The sequence below is a fragment of the Siniperca chuatsi genome, linkage group LG12 (assembly GCF_020085105.1).
Source record: "Siniperca chuatsi isolate FFG_IHB_CAS linkage group LG12, ASM2008510v1, whole genome shotgun sequence".
Lineage (NCBI taxonomy): Eukaryota > Metazoa > Chordata > Actinopteri > Centrarchiformes > Sinipercidae > Siniperca > Siniperca chuatsi.
In genome coordinates, this window is record NC_058053.1 from 23,881,240 (window position 1) to 23,905,581 (window position 24,342).

The following is a 24,342-nucleotide window of genomic DNA, read 5'->3' on the forward strand; positions in this document are numbered from 1 at the left end:
CCCACTGGCTTGTGTGTGGCTGCGCATGAATCTGTGTGTGTGTGTAATTGAGAGAGAGCAAAGAGTGTCACAAAAAGTGAGGAAGGGTCACCCTGTTGTGTCTGAGAAAAATCAGTCATTAACTGATTCATTGTTCCGCTATAAATGCTCTTTTACGTAATCAATGCTCTTTGTAAATATGCTGAAAAATACTCCATGGTTTTAACCACTTAAATCAGTTCACTGTTTGTGGTTTTCTTACTTAATGATCATTGTGGATCTTCAAATGGTTGTTAGCTATGAATGTGATCTTGCCTCTATCATACAAAAAAATGTAATCCTTTCCAAGGAAATGGGTCAAGGGTAGTTTTTGCACTTGGCAGTTTTGTGTTAATCGCATTATATTAAAGAACTCTAAAATAAATATATTTTGACCATTAAAGGTGGTTAACATGTGATTCTGGAGAAATCCAATATCATGACAAATACCATGATATAGAACGAATGACGACACAGCAAGTAATGAAACGTTAGCTAGGTTGTGGGTTAGCAAACTGTCTCTACAGTTGCTGCTGCGAAGCTAACAGCCAGAGAGGATGAGATGGTTTCCCAGAGCCAGCACAGCAGCTCCAGACAGCGATGCTCACAACTCTCGTGCTACTGTAGCTAACATCACCACAACAACATATCTTGGCAAACTAGAAAGTAAGCTGAATGTCCACAAGCAAGTCATTTATCATTACCTGACGCACAAATCATAGCAGGAATAGTGTTGTGTGGCCCGGTCTGAGCCACTTTGTTTATTTCCCATTTACAGAGCCAGGGCTGTGTACAAACAAAGTTTTTTCAGTGCGCACACTGAACGGACAGCCAGTGGACCACGAGGCAATGTTTGCTGAATTTGACAAAAGGACATGTATTGGTTTAGAATCACGTACCTCACCTTTAATGGTAACTTTGACTCTCTACTAGCTATACTGAAAGCTTACCATTCCAAAAGTCTGCTTGCTTCAAACTTCAAAGATAAATGATGCAAGGCAAAGTGTCCTTTGGGAACAATGAAGTTAAAGTTGATGAGCGCACAGTAAATAAATATATAAACCAATTATTAATGAAAATGTATGAGTAAGGAGACTTTTCAACCATAAACTTTAATAGTATACTGTAATGGCAAGAACATACAAACTCTCTGATATAATAACATGCAGATGCTATACGTAATTGTTTGGCGTCAATACTTGATCTGTGTATGATTGTTTGGACAGCGTGATGAGAACAGTTAATTGATAGTGATGATATGGAACTACAAAGCATCCTAGTGACTGTTATGTCCAGACTTCGGGGATACTCTTCTCCCCGGGTTGAGGAGCCTGACCCTGAAGACTGGATAAATAACTGATGCTCTTTTTCCTCTGTACTCAGAGCAGATTATACTGATGTATGTTTTTGCTGCTGTGAGTCCGTCTGCAGACGCTTGAAGTAAACCTACAGAAAGACAAGTGATTGCCTTGAGTGTTTCTTTATTCCGAAGAAATTGCCACTACAATACATAGCAGATTGCCATACAGTACAGGAACAACAGGTGATATTAAACTTTCATGTCAAAGTTAAGCATTTTTAAGCTTTTAGCGTTTTGTGAGTCCTATCCTCCCCTTCCTCATAGGTTTAAGTTAATGTTGCCTACTGTGATGTCTACCATTAATCGTCTCTCCTGAGGTCGAGGTAATTATCTGTAAAGACAAATACTGAAGAAACACAGAGTGAATGCAGCTTATCTACAGTTAAACCCCATATGTGTAGGAATATGTGACTATGGCGACTCCTAGTGGTAATATCAGATAAACAAACAAAAACCAATGCTAGACATCAGAATAAGTTGAAAGATGCTGTAACAACACAAAATGTCCACAAATGGTGCTTTTAAAGAAACATTTACAGTGATGAACACTATGTTTTTAAATGCCTCTAATGTGCTTCACATTTAATTTCACTAAACTTTTAATTTTAGTTTGTCGCTGTAGGAAAATGGTGTTATTCATGCATAAAAACACATGGTCACAAACAGACATAAACCGATAATGTATAAACATACTTATTGTATTTTTTTACAGTGAAAAATCATTTAAACTGCAGTTTTAAAATAGTACTAATGACTAATGACTCACAATTGAGAATGACTTCCGGATGGGAGCCGAAACGTCTTGATTCTGAAAACAGCGTCCAGATGACTACGACTGAAACCTTTTCTACGACTAAGGACTTTTCATTGATTATTTTGCTCTTATTCTTTCTCTCTCATTTGGCAATTGTGAGGCGAGCCATTCAATGGTGCGTTTGCGTGCTTCCTCCCAGGTATACCTGGGGGTGTATCCCAGATCCATCTTAGCCTTCTGATACGAGAAGCTGAACGGCGTGTTCAACATGGTGATGAGCTGCTGGTTCATCGGCGGGACGATGCGCACGAAAGGTCGGAGCATCATGCACAGAATCTCCAATATGAAACAGACCACATAGAGAAGGCGGAGCGGCAGCAGGAGTTTCTCCTGAATGTTGAAGCCCAGAGGTGACATCATGACATGGTTGAAGTCTGAGTAACTCACAGGTGGTGTGTCATCAGAAATGAAGTAAAACTTTCCTCCAATAGCATTTCTTTTTTGTGGATCTTTGAGGCTGCGGGCTGCTTGGAGGTGGGCCACAGCCACGTTGCCCACATAGACAGGATTCACTCGGGCCTCTGGTAGAGACATACGAAAGAGAACGTCCTTGTTTCGTATACCGTCACCCATATGGCCCAGCAGGAATCGGCAGCCCTCCCCATAGATGTACATAGGTCTGAGGGCGCAGGTGGCCAGTCGGCCTCCATTTTGAAGCACCTCGCTGTGGGCCTGCAGGGTTCTCTCCTCAGCCTCCCTTTTGGTCTTGCTGTAGGCAAACTTCAGAGCACAGTCGTAAACTGTGTCCTCATTGCCGTTGATTATGGGGTCACCCTTGGGGTTTGGTCCCATCACCTCGATGGTGCTGGTGTAGATGAAGGACACCACGTTCTCTTGAATACATGCCTCCAGAAGCAGCTGCGTTCCTGCAAAGCAAAAATGTCCACATTGGCAAAAAGAAATCTTAATCCCTGTTCATCTTATCTCAGAGGAGGGCAAACCTTTCTTCTGGTGTCACACCCACAAGAAAGTCATCAGATTAAAAAGACGACAAACTCATATTTGAGACTCTTCATCTTTGCATTGGGATATTTTAATATTCAGGCCAGAAACTGCAGCAGAAAACTAGAAAAGCTGCAGCTAAACTTTTTAAACTGTTTTATAGCAGGAATGGCTGAAGTTGAAACCTAAGTGGTCGTTACTGTGAAAGTGTTGATTTCAAGTGTCAGTTGAAATGGAAGTTAGTATGGAAGCACTGAAAAGAGTTATGAAGTCTATTCATGTTAAACTGATGAAAGGAACTGAAGTGTAAGAAGTATAAGCATAGTGTAACCGCTGAAAAGAGTTGAAACGTCAGTTAAAGTGTCACAAACAGATGCTACTGTCAGTTCAAGAGTAAACACTGAAAGTAGTTAATGTTAGTGTCAGCTGAAATGTAAGCAATGAAAGAAGTTTGATATTTCATTTGAAGTGTAAGCACTGGAAAAAGTTGATGTCAGTAGAAGTGTTAGTTGAAGTGTCAACAGCAGCTGAAAGCAGCTGTGTGAATTAAAGTAAGTCATGAAAGCAGTTTTAAATCTAAGTAGAAGTGTAAGCACTGAAAGTCAGTTGAAGTGAAAGCACTGAATGGAGTTGAAGTGTCAGGTGAAGGGCAAGCAATCAAAAGAGTTCTGCTTTATCTGCGTCTATATTTATTAACTGTATGTAAGTATGTATGATTTCTTGATAATTAAGTCAAGAAATTAAAATAATTCAATAAATTCCAATCTGTAAGTGTGAAGTCTCCCAGTAGAGCTTTCAGTGGATTAAAATGACTGGCTTACCTTTGACATTGACCCCATATAGCTCACTGTACTCCACCGAATCAATAACGTCAATGATGGATGCGATGTGGAAGACGATTGATGCACCTCGACAGGTTTTTCTCAGGAAATCACTGTCTCTGATGTCCCCCTCGAACACACTCAACTTTGTGTCGCCTCTACAGTCTGACACACAGTAAATCAAGAATAAACTCTAATCAATTAACACAATTTAAGGCTTGGTTATTTGATATATAAAATACCAATGTCTACAGTATTTTCTTTTATTGTCTTTTATCCTTAAATAGAGTTATTGCTGCTGTCACTTGAAAAGCTGTAAAGTAGTCAGCAATAATATTAAACAGCCTTAGAGTGGAATCCATCTGTGTTTAAAGTTTATCTAATGGGTTGTTAAACAATTACATAAACCCAGTGGTTTCTGAATGTGTTTAAACCAAAGACCATTATTTTAGGTGATGATAAGATAGGAACCCCAATAATCAATATCTTTTATGTTATTAGTCTGTAATTGCTGCCTAATTTGGCTGGGACACTCTTGTAAAAGAAATATTTTAAAACTCAATTAGGTCTTCATTTTTTTAAGTAAAAATAAAACAAATGAAACTAGTGGCATTGCAAAGTGTTCATATGATATCAGTATTGTTAGTTTTTACTACAGCATCATAACATATAGAGTAAATACTACTACATTCTGATTTATTCTATCAATGGAGACATACTTCTCCCTGTGCTTTTAATGTATTTCATATTTCATCTGACAAATTTCATGTGTGCTGCAGAGAGTAAAAAAAAAGATGAATAGTTGGTAGGTGGACAGAATTTACCCTCCAGAGATTGTAAAAGTTGGGGCTGTACGTGTTTGTCCAGCAGCCGAATCTCAGCCATTTTCTCTTCCTCTAGCAGCAGCCTCACCAGCCTCTTTCCCAGGAATCCACAGGCTCCCGTCACCACACACACATCACCTCTCAGAGACATCGCAGCTTAATTCTCACTTGGTATGAGGACAAAAAAAAAAGTTTTAAATCCTGCAAACTTCTTTTAAAATGGACCTCTTGAAGAGCTTCTTCAAAAGAAAAACCTCAAAGTGGAAAAAACAAAGAATAAAACTTTTGTGTTCTTGGATGTTTCGAGTTCTGTCTGTGGGAAAACGACAGCACCTTCTGCCCTCCCAGCCTGAGCCCTTCCACTTTTTGTGAACCCAGAAACTTTACTAGAAAAAACGAATTATTTGCTCCAAGGCAGTGTGAAAAAAGGGATGGGCTCTGCTACTTCAGGGTGGAATGTGATGCTTTCTGGAGCTAGACAAAGCAGGAGCTGGAATGTTTTATATGCCAAGGACAGATGCTGTTGAAAGATGCAATCTTTCATTTAAAGGAGCAATGTGTAGGATTTAGTGACATCTAGTGGTGAAATTACAGTCTGCAATCATATGAATACTGCTCACTCGCCCTCCCCTTTGTAGAAGTAAACAGTTTTAGTTTTATTTTTCGTCATGTATTCTCTTTGATGAAATCCTGTCTATATGACAGTGAGCTCTGTGTTTAGATACACTATTTTACATCAATTAAATCTTCATTTACCTGACAGTGAGCTCTGTTGAGATACATTAATTTGCCTCGATCAACAGACCTTTGTGAGTGAAAACCCTTTGTTGTATTGTGAGGAGAGCCTTTTCTACTTTGTGAAGCAGTCTTGAGCCTATGCAAATCCCCTCAGACAGACTTGTGAGTTGGGTCTTTCAGATGCTCTCCTGCTGGGGCTGACACAGAATACACATCTTGGGTGCTGGTAATTTTAATGTCTCTTTTCCCTCCTCAGAGAATTTGGCTTAGCACAGCCCACACCTTTTCTTTAGCTTGTTGTTTCCTGTAACCATGTATATAATCCTAGTCCAGAAACTCACTCTGATAATGAAAACACGACTCTTATTTCTGCCAATAGATCCTTCCAAATGTTACATATTGGACCTTTAAATGGGAATGCCACTCTGGCACAGGGGGTGGGCAGACTCAGCATGTGACACAGAGCAAAACATGATAGGAGCTGAAGGGTTAATGCATTTTTTAAAGACACCTTGGAAGAAGTACTGAGAGCATTTACTTAATACCACAGTGAAAAAAAAAGCTCCATTACAAGTAAAAGTCTTGCATTCAAAATCTTACATAAGTAAAAGTACAGAAGTAGTGGAAGCAAAATGTATTTAAACTATCAAAAGTAAAATTAAAAGTACAAATCATGCAAAACAGCTTAATTCAGAGAGTTATATTTATCATTTTATCATATATATATTATTGGAATATAACTGATTCATTGATCATTGTAAGCAGCATTTTAATGTTGTCAAGGTATAGCTAATTTTAACAACTCTGTATGCTGTTGGGTAGTTTAATTTATAACAATGCATATTTTATGTTTTTTGTGTAAAATCTTGAACTAGTAACTGTAGCTGTGAGATAAATATAGTGGAGTAAAAGGTACAATATTTCCCTTTGAAATGTAGTGGAGTAGATGTATAAATTATCATAAAATGGAAATACTCGAGTACCTCTGTACTGTTTTGCTGAAAATACTTTTACTCAAGTACAATTTTGAATGCAGGATTTTTACTTGAGTTTTTTTACACTGTGGTTTTACTACTTGTACTTATGTAAAGGATCTGTGCGCTTCTTCCGCCACTGCTGATGAACCAATCTCCTCAGTAAGGTGTAGTTTCATGTGACATATCCTGAGATTTTTTAAACACTTGCAGGTTTGCTTGTAGGTTGCTACAGAAAAGGTTTTTGAAACTGTGTCTGTTGCAGTTGGCTGCTATTTAACACTTCCATTTGAAGCAGAGTCTCTAATTGTTTAAGCCTGCACACTGTGGAGTTTTTCTTTCCCTTGAACAAAACTCAGCTTTATGTAACACCTTGTATATCTTAAACCGTTGTCTTCAAAGTGCCATACAAGAGCAGATGACAAAAGGAGATATTTGCTTTTCAAGGTCAGACCCTTTTTACTGCTTTGTTTAGAAATTCAGAGGAATAGTTTTTACGGGGTTCCTATAAAAGGAAAGATGAGTAGATCAGATCTGTACTCCAGTATATTAATTAAACTAAATACTTTCCACTCCTCAGGAAGGTACAAGGTTAGATCAGCCAAATAAAACAAGATTCGACATTTCAAGGTGACATCTGCCCGCCAGATAGCCAAATATGTTTTCCCTCGCACAGTGATGAATTATAGTTGGCCATGGTTTGCTCAGTAAATAGTATACTGGGTCATATGGCTGTGTGGTGGAAACTCTCTCTAACCAGTATTATCATCTTCGTAAACATCCAGAATAACATTTGGGCTTTGCTTTTCCTACACAGTTTTTAAACAGGAGCCTAAACATTTAGTCTCCTAATGTTGAACCATATCTTTTTTTGAAGTTCTTTTCTATGTAGATGATTTGCTTTATTTGAATTAAGTATAAGTACAAGGAAATTAGGTCATAGTTATACTTGATTTGTACTTTTAGTAAAACTTATTGTATAGTAAAAGTTACTGCTAAAGTGGATTCAAAATAGCTTTGGGCATCTTTTCCAAAAGAAACATCAGTTATCTTGTAATTTCAATAATTTTTTATACATCACATACTCATGTATATCAGTCTGTCTGCCATTCAGTATTTTTAGTCCTTGGCATAGCAGTTGATATCACAGCTGTCTGTTGTCTTTATCTGGAGATGAAGGATGAAGTCTCAAGGGTAGGTTCATCGTCACTCACTTGCATCAGATGTACCAAAGAGTCGGTGCGTGTTCATGTGTGTGTTAATATGCTTGTACACCTGTAGCTGAAGAACTTGCAGGTCCTCTTGGTGTCTTAATGGATGATGAAACTTTGGCCTTCGCTGACAGTGAATAATGTGTAACATGAAAATCATAATCAACATTTTATTTTAATCTTAAAACACTGCATATCAAAATTATAAATATACAAAACAAAGCAAACATTTATTCATCAGTTTTTCCCCGCTGTGACAGTAAATGACTGAGCTAGCGTTAAAGCAACAAGGTACAGCAGTATAGAGTATAAATATAGAGGCTTCTTGCTGTTTGTCCTCAATTACTTTTTAATGAGTAATGACTCCAGATCTTCTGCTCTTAACCATAAAAGAGAAGAAACCTGCTTTATTAGTCTTTATTGAGGGAATTTCCTCTTTCTTCTGTACAGTCCCAGTTCAAGTTCTAAATCATAATAAAGACATGTTGTCTCATGACTCCTTCATCTTTCATTATGATATGAAGAGAGCTCAGTTTATTCCTCTCAGCTTGTGCGTCATCATAGATGACAGTTCTCTGACATGCTGGCACAAACTCTATGTCAGGCTGTAGTTACACAGACTGCACTTGTTATCAAGATAAAGTCATCATTGTTTTTGATTAGTAGAGAGTAATGAAAAGATAAAATAATGCCAGCTTTATCCTTTGATAACATTATTTCCATGCTGAAGTCTAAAGCTGCGTTTACACAAAAAATCACTCAGGCCATTTACTTTATTGCAGTGAAGAGATTGCTTTGCCTTCTGTCTAACTGATCCTGATTCCTTTCCCTCAGAGAGTCAATCTGATTTAACTTTGACCTGAAACAGCGAAACCCAATGTCTAATGAATTCATGTCCAGCCAATTTGAGAGGGAGGGTAAGGTTGACCTTTCACTGAGGATGTATTGAGTGTTTCCTTTTACATACTGAAGAATGAAAAAACACAAGCAGCAGAGCAGAAGGGATGTTGCATGGCTGACAATAAATGCAAGGACAGCAAAAGGTACTAAAGACAGTAAAGTGTTTGATAGAAAGGTGTAGAATTTTCACACTGTTGAATGCTAATGTTAGCTAGCTAATTATTCGTGCACCTTCAGCTTGTGTTTGCAACCCACACTATTTCCTGTTTTGCCTTCCTTTCGCCACAACATGCAGGCAAATTTTGTCAATTCTGGTCTGACAGTGGCAAAACTAGGAAACCCCCTGTCTGTGGTGCACGATCAGCTTTTAGCTGTGGACAGTGGACACTCTTGTATCTGAGCCTCATCCACTGAACCCTCCGGTAGATGAACTGTCATCGTACAGGCACGAATCCCCCCCAGAGGCTCCAGCACGTTGAACACCCTGTCCCACACGTCCTGCTCTGGATCATACCGCTGCACAATGTCAACCATGCATCTGCTGTTCCAGGAATACCCTCCCACCACGTAGATCTGCCCGTTAAACACTGTCACACCAACGTCGCTCTGGCCCCTTGGCATTGGCGCCACCACTGTCCATTGGTCTGTCTCTGGGCTGTAGTATTCGCAGCCCAGGACGTCGTCGTAGTCGCTGCTCCCTCGGAAGTGATTCCCGCCCATGACAAAGAGTCTGTCTCCCACGGTGCACATGCAGTGCAGGCCACGGAGCTCCATCATGTCGGCTCGTCGACTCCATGTGTCATCGACAGGATCGTAACACCAAAGCTCCTTCTGGAACGTGTCACGGGTGATGCCACCTGTGTGACAAAAGAGAATCCAACAAATATTACAGTATGTTAAAAATATTCCTCCATAAAAGATCTTACGGGTACTTTTTTTTAAGTACTTTTAAATCTTTTTTATAACAATTAATTAATTATTATCAATTAATAGTCATTTAGTTGATAAATGTTAAAAATAAGACAAATGCTCATCACAAGCTACCAAAATGTCATCAAATTGGTCACTTTGTTTGACCAGTGGCCAAAAAGAGACTAACATGGTGGATCGATTATCCAAATAGGAATGAACTAATCAATAAATCAACTAGTTATTTTAGCACTAGACTACAGTATACTGTATGTCTTTTTTAAAAAGATTATTTTTAATTTTTTTATTGGCTTTTTTTATAGGAACAGCTGAAGAGAGACAGGAAAAGTGGGAGAGAAGTATATATATATATATATATATATATATATATATATATATGCATGATGAAAGAAGCACACGTCATTGAATACTCTTGCAATGTGTTTTTCAAGTGTATGTATAAAAGAAGTTGTGGCCGCTTCCTGTTTTAGGTGTGAAAAAGATAAATCGATTAATGTGTCACGTACAGATGTCCATTTGATCTGGTCTGGAAATGTTCTGTACATCATGAAATGACATCATGCAGTGAAACATGCTGTATTTTCTGATACTGATCTTATTTCTGATCTTATTCCTTCTACATAGTTGTAACAGCAATTTAGAAACCTTGAATGGGGAAGAATACACTTCCTGCACAAGTAGATGTAAACAGCCACCCTACATTTTTAAGAAATTATGATACAGTTCAAATGATCACTCACTGTTATTCCTTGCCTTGGCACCCTAATACACCATATTTCATGGAAAAGAGTGTTGAATCAGCTTTACTTAGAAGAGCTGATAACACGAAAAGAATGTCCTTGACTTAAAGGACCAGACAGTGTTTTAATGCCTTTAGCAAATTAACTACAAGTCAGATTGTGTTTCTTTTATACTTTTGATAAATTTCCAAATCATTCAGTAAGTTTTTACAGTGACTTCCTCCCATCTACACAGGCCTTGCTGTCACCACACCTGCCAATGGCAAAGGCAATAAAATTTCAAATAGGGAGCTCGAAAAGTCTTCCTTTGGTGTATAGGAAGAAATTAAACATATTAACGGGCTACAACATGCAAAAGCACATTTTCTGGTCTTTTAAGGACTTCACAATTTCCTTTTGCCATATAGATGTTTTGCATTGTTATGTTTTAAGCATTTTAAGTCAGGAACTTAACTTGTAATCATGGTTGAGGACTGAACTATTGTACTTTGCTACATTTTAAGTCACATCTATTATCTATCACAGATTGTAAACTGTGCAGCCTCTCCACGAGCATTGTCTTACAAGAATGTAGACTAAGTATAAGATTAAATGCTCCTTTATCAGTGATAGTAGCATGGTAAATATTAACATTTCTATGGGCCGTGGGTCTGAAAATAAAGTGAATTAAGTTAATCACACAAATCCTTACACACCTTTTTTTTTTTAGTTAACTTTGAATACAATGACTCAGTTATGCAGAACCTTTTCATGTGTGCACAAGATATACTGTAGGTCTTGTACAAAAGATAATCACTTGTGCGCACAAAATAAAGAAATATCATCTATCAGGACTTCAGGGTCTCTAACATTCGCAGAATCTGTTGCTTTTGGTGTCCCATCTCGTAATTGTTTTCTGTTCACTTCACTTCAGGCAGATTTGCCAGTAATCCTTTCATTTTGTCTTTCATGAACCTTTAAAAATCTGAAAAAAGCAGGTCTCTCTTTTACCTGCCCCTTCATGTTTTGGCACTGGTGCACCTCAATAGCTCTATTGCTGTCCATTTTGCAGCTCTGTGCAGCAGTGCAGCAGCTGCTGTTAGCTCATTGCTTTGGTTATTTCAGATTGACAAAATTAATACATATATAAAATACATTATATGCTTCATATAAAAAAAGTTGGAGCTGCTTCCAGTACAGGAGACATTCAAAATTAGGCCAGAAACAGTTCATAGTAATGTTCATGTTGAGCATTTTCTGCAAATATGCCAAGCAGCTGTTTGTGTTAACATGTTAGTTATAACACTTTGATAAGATAAATGCTCACTGGTTTGTATTCTTAATCTTTCTCTCAAATAATGGTCCACAGTCGCTCAGTACATTACGTGCATACCTACATATAGATATGGAAAAAATACATTTTAAATACATTTTCCTTTTAACTTTAACCTTTTACTTACTTAACTATGGATTGTTCATATATTTTATACTGAGCTTGAGTTTCAACTCAAAAACTGTCTGCTGGAGGGAAATGAATATGTGATGGAAATACAACATGCGTTACTGGTAAATTATACATTACCAACGCATTATAGCTTTTGAGAGTTGTGGGGTTTAAATGTGTTGCAACCACAGGTGTTTGTGTTTCCTGCTTCTCAGTCCTTCAAACTTATGTTTCTCCTCTCAGCGTGAGAAACCGATTTCCTGTCCAAGATTACTAAGCAACCGACCTGCAACAAGGCTGAAAACGGCGCATGAGATTATGCTGCTAAACAGGAAGTGGTTTCAAATAGGTCAGCCGAGCAAGCTTTGTCTATAATTCATCTTGTCAAAATGAAACCTTTTGTCGCTTATAGACAATCTCTGCAATAACAGTTTTAGATGTGAATGAAAATGGGACTGGAGTCCCAAACTGATGGCAGGGCTCCTGTGATGGCTGATTGAGTTTCCATGCATGGGGTTTTTTGGTGATTCCACTGTCAAAGACCTAAAGCTGAAATCAGTCAAATGTTTCTGTTTCCTGTGTAAAGTGTTATGTGCTTATTCCAGAGTGTTTGTGGCATTTTAAAGCACTCCCATCAGGAAGGAGCATCATCATTCATTTTAAAGGTATCCTGTGGAGTTTTTGACCTCTTGTAGTGCTGTTGAGCAGTTTTTCTATGTGTGGGTCCCGGTTTTGTTTGTGCACCCTTCACACGGGTGTTGCTACACATTCCTGCCAATGGTTTCACACTATCTCACTGATCTACAGGTGATGGTAATATACCAATATATGCAGCAATGTGCCAACAAGGGCAAGAAAGGAGAAGACTGCAAGCTACTAAACATGAACATGAGTGCAGGTTTAAAAAAAAAAACTCATTATGTAAAGATATAGTTACTCTAGATGGCATCGCGCTGGCCTCCAGCACCACCGTAAGGAACCTCTGAGTTATCTTTGATCAGGATTTATCCTTTAACTCCCACATAAAACAAACTTCAAGGACTGCCTTCTTTCACCTGCGTAACATTACAGAAATTAGGCACATCCTGTCTCAGAATGATGCAGAAAAACTAGTCCATTCATTTATTACTTCTAGGCTGGATTATTGTAATTCCTTGTTATCAGGCTGCCAGAATAAGTCCCTTAAGACTTTCCAGTTGATCCAGAATGCTGCGTTACAAGAACTAGGAAAAGAGATCATATTTGTCCAATATTAGCTTCTCTGCACTGGCTTCATGTAAAATCCAGAATAGAATTTTAAATCCTTCTCCTCACCTACAAAGCTCTTAATGGTCAGGCACCATCATATTTTAAAGAGCTCACAGTACCTTATTACCCCATTAACACTGCGCTCCCAGAATGCAGGGTTACTTGTGGTTCACAGAGTCTCCAAAAGTAGAATGGGAGCCAGAGCCTTCAGCTATCAAGCTCCTTTCCTGTGGAATCAGGTCCCACTTTGGGTTCGGGAGGCAGACACCATCTCCAAATTTAAAATTCCTCTTTGATTAATCTTATAGTTGCCTCTTAAAGGAAGTTTTTCCTTGCCACTGTCACCATGTGCTTGCTCTTGGTGGGATTTGTTGGGTCTCTGTAAATAATATTATATTTTATATTTAATTGAATTGTACACCTGGCACAATGAGCTGACTGTGTCATTACAAGACTGTCCTCACCAGAGAAACAAGTCATTTGTTGAATCACTTAAAATGACCTTTGGGAAGGTTTCATCTATTGTGTGAATAATGACTGTCCTCTCTCAGTAGCAAAGGGAGAAATTGCATGATGTTGTTAGACAGCTGTAAAAAACCATAGTGAGGAAGTCAGGTTAAGATGCTTGCCATACAAATCACGTGTCATCAACACTGGAGACTGTGTCAAAGTTGCTTCCCCTTGTCTATGAACATTCAATGTTGGCTTCTTTTTACCATGAGGGCAAACTTTCTGTAACTCCAACCATGACCACATAGTTTTTGCTAACCTTAACCAGACCGTAACCATGGAGGTTATAGAGAAAATGGTCATATGAGTCATTTTTGAAACAGTCATAAGAGTAGTTTCGGAAGGCACTGACAAACGGGTTTTTTTTTTGTTAAGTATGAGCACCTCACACATTTGTTCATGGTTTGCTGTACCTTTTGACAAATTGTATAATTTTGGATGTCTTATTAAATAAGCAGCATTAACTCTGCTGGTGTGCTGTTTGAAAACAAAACTTGAAAACAAAACAAAATTTACTTTGAGCCACTGAAATCTTAGTTTATTTTAGGAAATGTATATTAGATATTATCTCATAGCAGAAGTAAACTAAACAATAGCACTTAAAGGTGTGTTCAGACAGACCATGAAGAAAATGTTAGACGCGGTGCGATTACATTCATAGTCAATGGAAAGATGCATGTGGGTGTAAGTTGAAAATGTTACTACTTTAGCGAAACATTTGCACTTATCCCGGGGTTAAACAGTGTTTAACAGTGTTACCTTACCTGAGATGTACATGAGGTCACCATGAACTGTTCCAGCATGTCCATAGTGAGGCTCCATCATATTGGTCACAAATGTCCACTCATTTTTCTTCAGGTTGTAGCACTCCACCGTGTCTGATCAAAGTGACAGAGAGATGTTTGGGGTTGAATTTTATTTAAGCATCAGTTTATTTTTCCAAGGCTTATTTTTCTAACCCTGAGAGTTAGAGACTAGTTGGTGAACATAGTCCAGCATTAAGCAGCTAAAGAGCCAGATATTTCCCTCAGGAGTTGGTGGAGACCAAAAACAGAGCAATAAAATTGTGAATATTGGACTTTAAATTAAATGATGATGAAAATGAATTATCATTTGATCAGCTGACAGTAGTAAAAGCAGTACTGACAGCAGTAGTAGAACAATAATTATTAGCAGCTCACCAATCTCTCCTGAGGCATTCCTTCCTCCGACTGCAAACAGTTTCCCCTTCAGAGTGCTCAGGTGGAAGAAAGTCCTCTTCTCATTGAGTGAAGCAATCTGAAGCCACTTGTCGAAGCGCGGGTCGTAGCGGTAGGCACTGTCTATGGCCGTCTTACCCTTGGTGTCATAAGTACTCTGGCCTGAGAAGTCAACAAGAATCAGTGCTAGAGTGGTAAATAGAATGGAGGATAAATTATAATGTGTGTCAATCATAATTTTAGAAAAGCATTCGGTCATACTTTGAGTCTTGATGATGCATGATGTACCATGACTTCACCTCCAAGTGGTTTAACGTAACTTATAAATTCAAATTCAAAGTCTTTACTTTGTTTAGATCCACAGTTCTTATTTACCAAGCAAACCAGGGCTTGCCTTGTTATGTTTCTGTACGCTAGGATTTTCAAGCTTTCATGCTTCTGTTAGTCTCCTATCCTTCAGTTTGCATAGACCAAAATTGACATTTGTGGATCCTCGATTTGGTGTTTATGTGTTTGTCCCAAATTAAATACCCATATTAAATGAACAAATGCAGTTTTAATTGACTACTTGATGTGAATATTGCCATGAGAGTGTGCAGTGTGAACTGTAGGTGCTCTGACCTCCAACAATAAAGAGGAAGCCGCCTAGAAGAGCCACACCATGCTGGTAACGCGGCACCTCCATGGGCTTCAGGGCCCTCCAATGGCTGGTCTTTTCATCATACAGCCTCAGCTCCCGGCTCACCACCAGCTGCTGTCGCATCACACCACCCAGTGCCAGAATGTGGGTGGCCTCTGAGCGTATTTGTGTCCGCTCAGTTTGCAGAGCAGGCTGCATGAAAGGCATCATCTGGTAGTTGCTGGCCTCCAGCAGAAGGTTCACACAGGCCGTCTCAGAGCGCATCATGGAGTCTCCTCCCTCTTCATCATCCTGGGAGATCTGAATCAGCTCATTGGGGCTCATCAGTGGGAAGCGAATATGGCGCATCAAGGCATAGACAGAGGAGCGGCGATTGGGGTGGTCGTAGTCCAGCCATCCTCTGGCGATGTGGTAGAGCTCCAACTCAGAGAAACCCTCCAGGGAGTTGCTGGACAGAGCGTTGGCCATGCTGGTTACAGAGAGGTGGAGGTAGCGACCACACTCCACCAACGCTGAGAGGTTCTGGCTCACAAACTCGCCTAAGTTTGATACAACAAAGATGATCAACACTGATGATCATGACCTCCACTATATTTTAGTTTTTGAACCAAAAGGATGCCTAATACACTAAACTTTAGTTTTCTTACTGTATGTTTTAATAATAGAAAAGTGGGTATAAGTAATGGTTTTAGGGATTGCTGAGGATCTGAAGAGTTGAACAACTCCAATACAGAAGCTTCAGCCTCATTTATGTATTTATACAGATTTAAGAAAGATTGTACTTTTGTTACTGTGCTCGTAGATCAGTTTCACAACACTCACCTATATTCAGCTGAACGTCCTCCAGAAGCAAGTCTGTGGCGATGTGCTCAACCTCCACACAGTTCTCAATAGTGAGCTGCATCAAAGAACAACACAGTAAGGGAATAAATTAAAATAATATGAAAATAATTATGGCTATTATGACTATTAACAATCACATACATCGGTCACTCATAAATGTCTTTTATTCTGTACTGTATAATTGACACTGAGAAAGCGAGTGCATTAAAGGACAGTGAAGTATATAGCTACATTGGAGGTCAAGCTCATTAAGCTGCCAGAGGGATCTGCCAGCTTAATGAGCTTGACCTCCGATATAGCTGAATATAAAAACCTGCCATTAATGAATTGATTGGTGTGAAACAAAAAAACCTCACCTCACTGCTCAGAAGCTGATTACAGAAGTTCAGGACAGGCATGACCTGCAAGAAGTTTGCAGCCTCCAGTGTGTCCTGAAGATTACCCATGTTGAGGGTGACTTTGGATGTGTAAATGAATTCTATAATGTTCTTTAAACCCAGCTTAGTGACCCCATGCAGCTTTATCTCTCTCATTTCCTGCTCCCTCATGCCTCCTGAACAAGGAAAAGTACAAAGAGACAAAGTCAAGGTGAATGAATGATTTTGCATTGATTCAGAAGATATGTCTTGTGCAGGCACGATGTCAAAGTGTACAGTCAGCAAGATACAAAGACACAGCTGACAATGTAAAGCCTGGCTACTCAGACAGTGTGTGGACAATAAAACTACTGTAGTAGTAATTGTGGTGCCAAACATCTTCAGTGAAGCTGTAACCAAAAGGAAGTTTAATGCAGAAGTGAGTCAGACTGCCAACAAGTCCTTCCTCTTTTTTTTTTTTTTTACTATTTGAGAATGTTTATCTAGAAATGAGTAGTGGCACCCTGTATAAGCCACAGATTAGAATGTGTATTTATTTATATTTTAGCAAAGCTAGTAGTGTAGCTGTAGGGATAGCAATGTCAGTGGTAAGGATCTAAAAGTAAGTTCTTCATTTTTCATTCTGACTTTGTTTTCTGTTTTCTAATCAGCCTTGCAGCCTCACAGGGCCACTAGCGTGGCTTTGGACTTAGTAGTTTTGTTACCATATCGGACGTGATGTGGTGTTTGTGCTAAGCCATGTGAGAGGCATGGCTCTAGGCTCTGCCGGTTGGTCCACCACTTTGGTCCAGACTGAAATAGCTCAACAACTGCTGGGTGGATTGCCATGAAATTTGGTACAAACATTCATGGTCCCCAGAGGATGAATCTGATTGACTTTGGTAAATGCCAGACTTTTCCTGTTGCGCCACCAGCAGGTTGACATGTTTGGCTTTTAGGGAAATTTCTCGACTACAATTAGATGGATTGCAATTTTGGTACAGACATTCATGTTCTCCTCAGATAATTACTTTGACCTTTACTTTCATTTCTTAACTTTTGATCTTGCGCCATTGTGAGGTCAAAATTTTAATTTGTCCAAATACACTAATATTTAAATACTAATACAAATTAAAAAAGTAGCAAATGTTAGCATGTTAACACGCTAAACTAAGATGGTGATAGGGTGACAATGGTTAACATTATACCTGCCCAACATTAGCATGTTAGGATCGTCACCTGGAGTATGTTGGCATGCTCACTTAGCATTTAGCTCAAAGCACTGCTGTGCCTAGGTACAACCTCTCAGAGCTGCTAGCATGGCTGTAGACTCTTAATCTAGTTAATACTGTAGTTTTTGGTGAATTCCAAAATGTGTTTTTAATGTTTTGTCCACCCAAATATACATGTATATCACACATAGTGTTGCTGTTCTGTTGGGTTGAATAGTACATAGTAATGCACTTGTCACTGAGTGTATTTCACCATGTCTTGAACTCAAAAACCCAAGTTTCCTATGTTTTCCGCTTTCAACCTAACAAAACAGGACAACTCACCTGTGAACATAGCCTTGAAATAGTCACTGGATGACGCCATGATGACTCTGTGGACTGGGAAAGTTTCCTTGCTGTCCCCAGGAACTAAGATGACATCACAGAGAGTCTCATCTGCCCGAAAAGTATCAAAGCCCTTGTGGGAAAAACAATATTTGTCACGAATAGCTTGGCATGTTGCATTTTTACATTATTAAATCACTATCACAATAATGTTGTTTATTGTGTTAATGGTTTTATTGTGTGATTTGGTGGGTAATATGCCATATGCATCAAACAAGAGGACCAAAAAGGAGGAGGACGCTTTTCTTCCAGTGAAAATGCAGAGGGGACAGAAAAAATTATCGAAGAGTGAAGGATGTTTACCATTTTATCAGTTTAGTGTAAGAAAAATTATTTTAAATGAAGGAAATAAAATCCACTTCATGACAGGAGGTATCATGTTTTAAGCAAAATGTAGTTCTTATATGATAACAGATTATACCACTGTGGTACCATAATTTATGTAAAAAGGGACATGAAGTACCTTCAGTGTACTATAGGCAAGAGGGCCGGTGTACAACTCCACCATAAATTGATGATTAGGGTGATGGAGCACCTTACACCAATTGCAGAATTTGAGGATTTAAATAAATGTTGAATGAGTTTCTCAGCTTTTGTAGAAAAATTGTTGTTTACTTCCATATTTGTGCCCCAAAATAAGCCATTCAGTTAGTTAATAAGTGATAAATATATACCTGCAACACAGCTGCTCCATGTTCAGGGCTACTGAACACCTTGGACAGCGGCCGAGAGGGAATTTTGGGCTTTGTGGCTTTGTCTGGGCGTTTAGGTGGTATTTTCATGGGTTGGGGGAGAGGAGCCAGAGCCTGAGCTGGAGCTGGAGAAGGAGCAGGGGCTGGTGGAGAGGGCATGCCATCTATCAAACCCAAATGGAGAACAGATACTGAGAGATGAGGAAAGTCATGATACTGTTGTTGCTGCAGGTACATGGAACTGCTAAGCTACTGAAGAAGTATTAGCAAAAAACTTGACTTAAGTATCAAAAGTAAAAGTACTCAGCATGCAGAATGGCCCCTGTCAGTGTTATATTATTGGATCATTATTGATGTATTAATATGTAAGTGATATTTTAAAGTTATAGTTGGTCAAATTGGAGCAAATTTTAACTATTTCATTTACAAAGGGTAGTTTAATCTATAATAATGCATCATATTTAATAAACTGATCATATGATGTAAAATCTTTATCTGAAAAGTAACTACTAATTATTGCTGTCAAATAAATGTAGTGTAATGTACTATAATTCCCTCTCAAATGTAGTGGAGTAGAAGTATAAAGTAGCATAAAATGGAAATACTCAAGTGAAGTACCTCAACGTTGTCCTTAAGTACAGTGCATTGAACACTTTGGATACAAACCTCATAACCATGAGTCAATTGCTTCTTTTTCTTGTATCAGGTGGGGTCAACAATTACAATAGAAATCGAAGCCACAGAGAGCCAGTAAGCACACTCACCTTGGTGAACAGGCAGAGCAGGAGGTCTTTCTGGCTGAACTGGGGGTCTTGGAGGATCCCTGGACTGATGCCTGCTGCCCAGGCGAGAAAATCTGCGGCTCAGCCTCCCTGGCCCGCTGTCGTCTCCATTTCCCCTACAGAGGAGGAGGTGCAGGGCACTTCAAGAGCAATTTGTGTATATTGTGTCATTTTGCATCCCCAACAAATTGACACTAGGATCTCCTTGCACTGCAATCTTATTTTGTGTGTGGTTTCTGAGGCATCAGGTTTTCCTGAATTATGGTGTTGAGCTTGCTTCATGGATTTTATATTATGAACCTATTATGTAAAATCAATTTAATGCAAATGAGGGCAAAACTAAGTAAGCTTTACAAACATGTTCCAAGATATATTTTGAAAGTTTCGTGAACTGTTTTGGCAGTTTTACATGGTAGACTTTTATTCTCGGAGTTTTGTCTCTCAGCACTTCCTCTTAGGTTGTGGACAAAATATCACTTCCTTCAGGTGCATTGGCAGACACTCACTCCTTACATGGCCCAAAGTCTAACTTTAATCATCTCTAATATGAAGCATTTGATATATGGAGTTTGTTTCCTGTTAAAAAGCCCAGTGCAGGTTACAAAAGTCATTGCATCTGTTTTGTATTGTGTGTTCTGAAAAGGAGGAACCAGTGAACTATTTTCAAGCGAACCACTTCTCCTCTTGAAACTGTTTCCTACCAAGATACGCACATACATTAAGTCCAGGTAAAATAAAAGAATAAAAAAATAAAGAAAAGTCTCAGAGAAAGAAAATTCGACAATTAAATGCTTGAATTAGTTAAAGATTTTAATTTTTCGTTGATCTGACTTCTTTTTTTTTTTGAAAACTGACTTCAACTTTCTCTTAGATTTTTTTTAAATGGATAATTAACTTGATAAGCGTTATATGTAGCCTAGCCAAGCAATACAATTCAAAACACAGGATTGGAACCTGCTGTCACTCTGAAATTGATTGACAGGTCTTGTAATTTACTGAACAAAAGTTTTTGATGTTTTTTTATGATTTTCAAATGTGTTTAAAGGCAGAATAAGAAGGATTCGTCAGTTGCTGTTTATAAACACAAAGTTGGCCCCTCCTCCCCAGCTCAGACTGAGAGAGAGTTAGAGAATGAATGAAGAGTGGGAGCAGCATTAACAAAGCAGTGAATCAAAGAAATAAAACGTTGTTTTCTGATTGTTTCACAGCGGTTACGTTCTAAAGCAACAAATAAAATCGCCCACATTTCCGCACAACCCTGCGGGAATGAGCCAGCTTCATCCTGTCCGCTGCTCCCTGCAAACAGACACACAGACCTGCAGCTCTTTATACATCCATAGTCTGCATAGTCCGACCTATCTCCACACTTCGTTTTAGCGCTGTGCCAGCGCTGGAGATACATCTATAACACAGACCGAGAGCAGAGGAAAGACGGAGACAGCAACGTAACCTGCTCGCTACGTTCGAGTTCCGACCCCACAACCTGTTATTGGCTGGAGGCTACACACCACTGCCCAAAGGTTGACGTCCAGAAACATCCCGAACACAGCAAACTAAAAAGAAACTAAGAAAATACAGGCAGAGGGCAGCGTCTCTGCAGATACAGACACCGCCACACAATTCTAGTAAGAGAGGGTAAAAAGTGATGATTGAGAGGGATTATTTTTGTATGAACCTGTACATTGTTTTTTAGGAAAATCCTACTTATTCAGCCTTTAAACACACCATTTTAATTTTAAGCAGTTATTAATCGCTGTATTCAGTGTACATTCTTTAGAATTATAAGTATACAGGAATCCAAATGCCTAAATATTTATGTGAAACAGTTTACTTTAAAAGTACTTAAAAAACATCATCTTTATAGCATGGGTTCCTGTCATTAAGAGCATTAAACTTGGAAACGTATTGTACAGTAGTAGGGATCCAAATGGATGTTGATGATTGAAGCTCAGATATGATAAAAACAAGGAAATCAAAGACTTTTATCTTCTGTGATTTTGTTTCAAACCTCAAGAGTCCAGTAAGTTCTAAATTTAATAACACCCCTAACTAATTTCTATGATATATTATACAAGGGTGTTGAAATATGGCAAAAAAGTGCAATTTCAAGAGGAGAAATATTGAAATATAAAAAGGAAACTCTGAAGTCCAAAAAACGTCTTACCCCATTTCATTGGCCTCTTGGGGTTGAGGACTGTTGTTGCGCTGGTGAGACTTCCTACATGGCGATAAAAGAAGAACTTTAGTGGACAGAAATGGACTTTATGAGCTACACAGGGTTGTTTGGTAGTAAAGAGTGCGCTGTTTTGACCCCAGAAGACGACATGTGCAGGAAAGGTTTTCTGACCTACGTATGACTTATAATCAGATTTTCACTTTTGTGCATTCATGCTAATGCAAAAATATATCTTCTTCTGTAAGATGACTCATCTTTGACCCTAATTTTGTGTCTCTCTCAGACATTTCATACAGAGTTTCCTCTGTGTGAAGTCAGTCACCCTGTTTTGAGGTTGTCTTTTTCACAGCGTGTCAAACTCGGTGACAAATTCTGTGCGTCTGATGTGGCCTCGCTTGTTGGCAGACAGTACAAACTTCACTGAACTTGACATCAGACCTTTTCTCAAACTTTTCAGTCTCCCAGTTAAACTGTCAGACCTTTCTCAGCCAAACAGCATGTATGTCTTATACATATGTAAGACAAATTATGTGAACAATGACAATTCTGTGAGGTTTTATTGTATTTGCTGTATTTGACAGTAAAGCATTAATTTCCCACATCTTCGAAATTGTAATCTGACACTTCAGGTAGTAGCGTGTTTATCTAATGATAAATGTAGAGGCATTGTGGTTGGCTAAAATGTTTGATATTTTGTAAGCACATTCAGCTCCAGCAATATTTGGTATCATTTGTAGTAAACACCCGACCTGTACCGCATCTTGCAGTTACTGTTTATTTTATGTGTGTACTAAAAACATACTCGACACATGTTTAACGTTAATAAGACCAGTATTTCATCTGGTATTACAACTTTATCTATCTATAATAAACAGGCTTATTATTAAAATAATTACCAACACTTCTTTATACTCAATAATTATCTACAATATACCATGTACCACATTTTTGAGTATGTGTTGTCACATTCAGTTACCATTATATAGTTATTTATTATTCCTGTTGCAATTTATATTGTTACTCTATAACTGCAGTGCATTGTTGTATGTTATCATTAAACTGTTTATAGGACCCACAGAGATGTCATTTCTGTGATCCTATTCGTCATGTGCTTGTAGTCCGAGATACTTCTTTGTTTGAATTACAATGACAGTTGTTTATATACCATTTAAATAATACAGTATATTATATATGAGAGAGCATATGTGCTGGATTCTCCTTCCTAAAATGGTGACACTTCCTCCCACACATTAATACAGTGACAAATTTGTAGGTACTTGATACTTCAAGTAAATTGAACTTACATACTTTTACTTAAGTAAGGTTCTGAATGCAGGACTCTTACTTGTAGCATAGTATTTTCACAGAGTGGTATTACTACTTTTACATCTTCCACCACTGTGTGTAGGCCAAATGTGTGAATGACTTGTTTGATCATTTTGATAATGTATAATAGCGAAACTTGGAGTCATTTTGCTTTTACCAAGTGTAGGCCACCAGTTTTCAGTCCCCCTTAAATCACCTCTTACAATAAAGTTGACGTGCCGTGAACACATTCAAGCCCTTTCTCAATTTTACAAGTGTAATAACGCAGAGACACAGTAGCTCAGTGCCACAAATACTTTCAAAACAGAATTAAAATGAGTGAAATGAAATGCAGCACTTCCTGTACTGCTGAAACAGAGCCATATGAGCACACACATATGCATTTGTGGTACTTTATTGTCATGTACTGTGCCTGCTGGTGCCTCACATGGAGCCGGATCTAAAACATGTACAAAGGGGACACCTGTGGGTGACCTACCTGGAAGAAATCCTCCTCAGCAGACTGGACCCAAGGCCTCCCTCCAGCCTGTTCGTCTAACCAACCAGAACTCCAAGAAGAACACAGAGTAGAAAATGTCTGCTGCACTGTGGCTGGTAGGAGAGTTGAAGCCTCTTAGTGAACATCACCGTTTCTATGCCTTAACCGAGACCTCAGTCACTTCCTGTGCTACTTCTCTTTCTCACTGTCTGCGCGTTTCTGTATCTTGACGCTCCCCACCCCAATGTGTCACACTGTTAGTGAAATAAGCAAAAAGTTTCACAAGCTGTTTTTAAGGTTTTGAGTTAAACATATAGACACAGTAGCAGGCCTTCGATTACCTACGTGGATAAAACAAGCATGATAACCAAAATGGATATAAAATAGTTCATTCTTACATTTTATGGTATTCTCATGCCTTTTGCTTGATAAAAATGGAAAACATTTAACATACTCAAAATCCCATGCAAAGACAACAGACAAAATGGTATTTTGACCTTTTAAAGTGGGATATGATAGTTCACTGTGCTTTCTAGATGCTGGTGGGAACCTGACAAATCTGAAACCATGTACAATCACTGATCAGGTTAGTTTTTTTGTCCTGTTTATTGGGATAATCAGATTATATTATATTAGTTTAATTAGAGATTTAAAACACAGAATATTTTCATTCGACACACATCTTCAAGATCTCTCGATCAGACTATTGATAAAAACTTCTCCTGAATCTTTCCTGCATGATTGTGCATGTAAATTTCCTTGAGTATACAGGTGAGAAACA

General features: G+C 38.6%; 2 protein-coding genes across 2 annotated transcripts; both read right to left on the reverse strand.

The window, feature by feature from the left end:
• Positions 1–1,111: 1,111 nt before the first annotated feature.
• hsd3b1 (hydroxy-delta-5-steroid dehydrogenase, 3 beta- and steroid delta-isomerase 1) lies at positions 1,112–5,271 on the reverse strand. The gene is made up of 3 exons (XM_044216135.1): positions 4,780–5,271; positions 3,956–4,120; positions 1,112–3,058 (listed from the first exon to the last, which is right to left on the reverse strand). The coding sequence occupies exons 1-3, from the start codon at positions 4,928–4,930 to the stop codon at positions 2,250–2,252; spliced, it is 1,125 nt and encodes a 374-aa protein (XP_044072070.1). The 5' UTR covers positions 4,931–5,271; the 3' UTR covers positions 1,112–2,249.
• Positions 5,272–7,858: 2,587 nt separating this feature from the next.
• si:rp71-68n21.9 (kelch-like protein 9) lies at positions 7,859–23,765 on the reverse strand. Its single transcript, XM_044216134.1, has 11 exons — positions 23,562–23,765; positions 21,746–21,799; positions 19,564–19,697; positions 18,782–18,963; positions 18,048–18,180; positions 16,492–16,688; positions 16,115–16,190; positions 15,274–15,831; positions 14,635–14,814; positions 14,218–14,331; positions 7,859–9,459 (listed from the first exon to the last, which is right to left on the reverse strand). The coding sequence occupies exons 2-11, from the start codon at positions 21,748–21,750 to the stop codon at positions 8,963–8,965; spliced, it is 2,076 nt and encodes a 691-aa protein (XP_044072069.1). The 5' UTR covers positions 21,751–21,799; positions 23,562–23,765; the 3' UTR covers positions 7,859–8,962.
• Between the last annotated feature and the right edge of the window lie 577 nt (positions 23,766–24,342).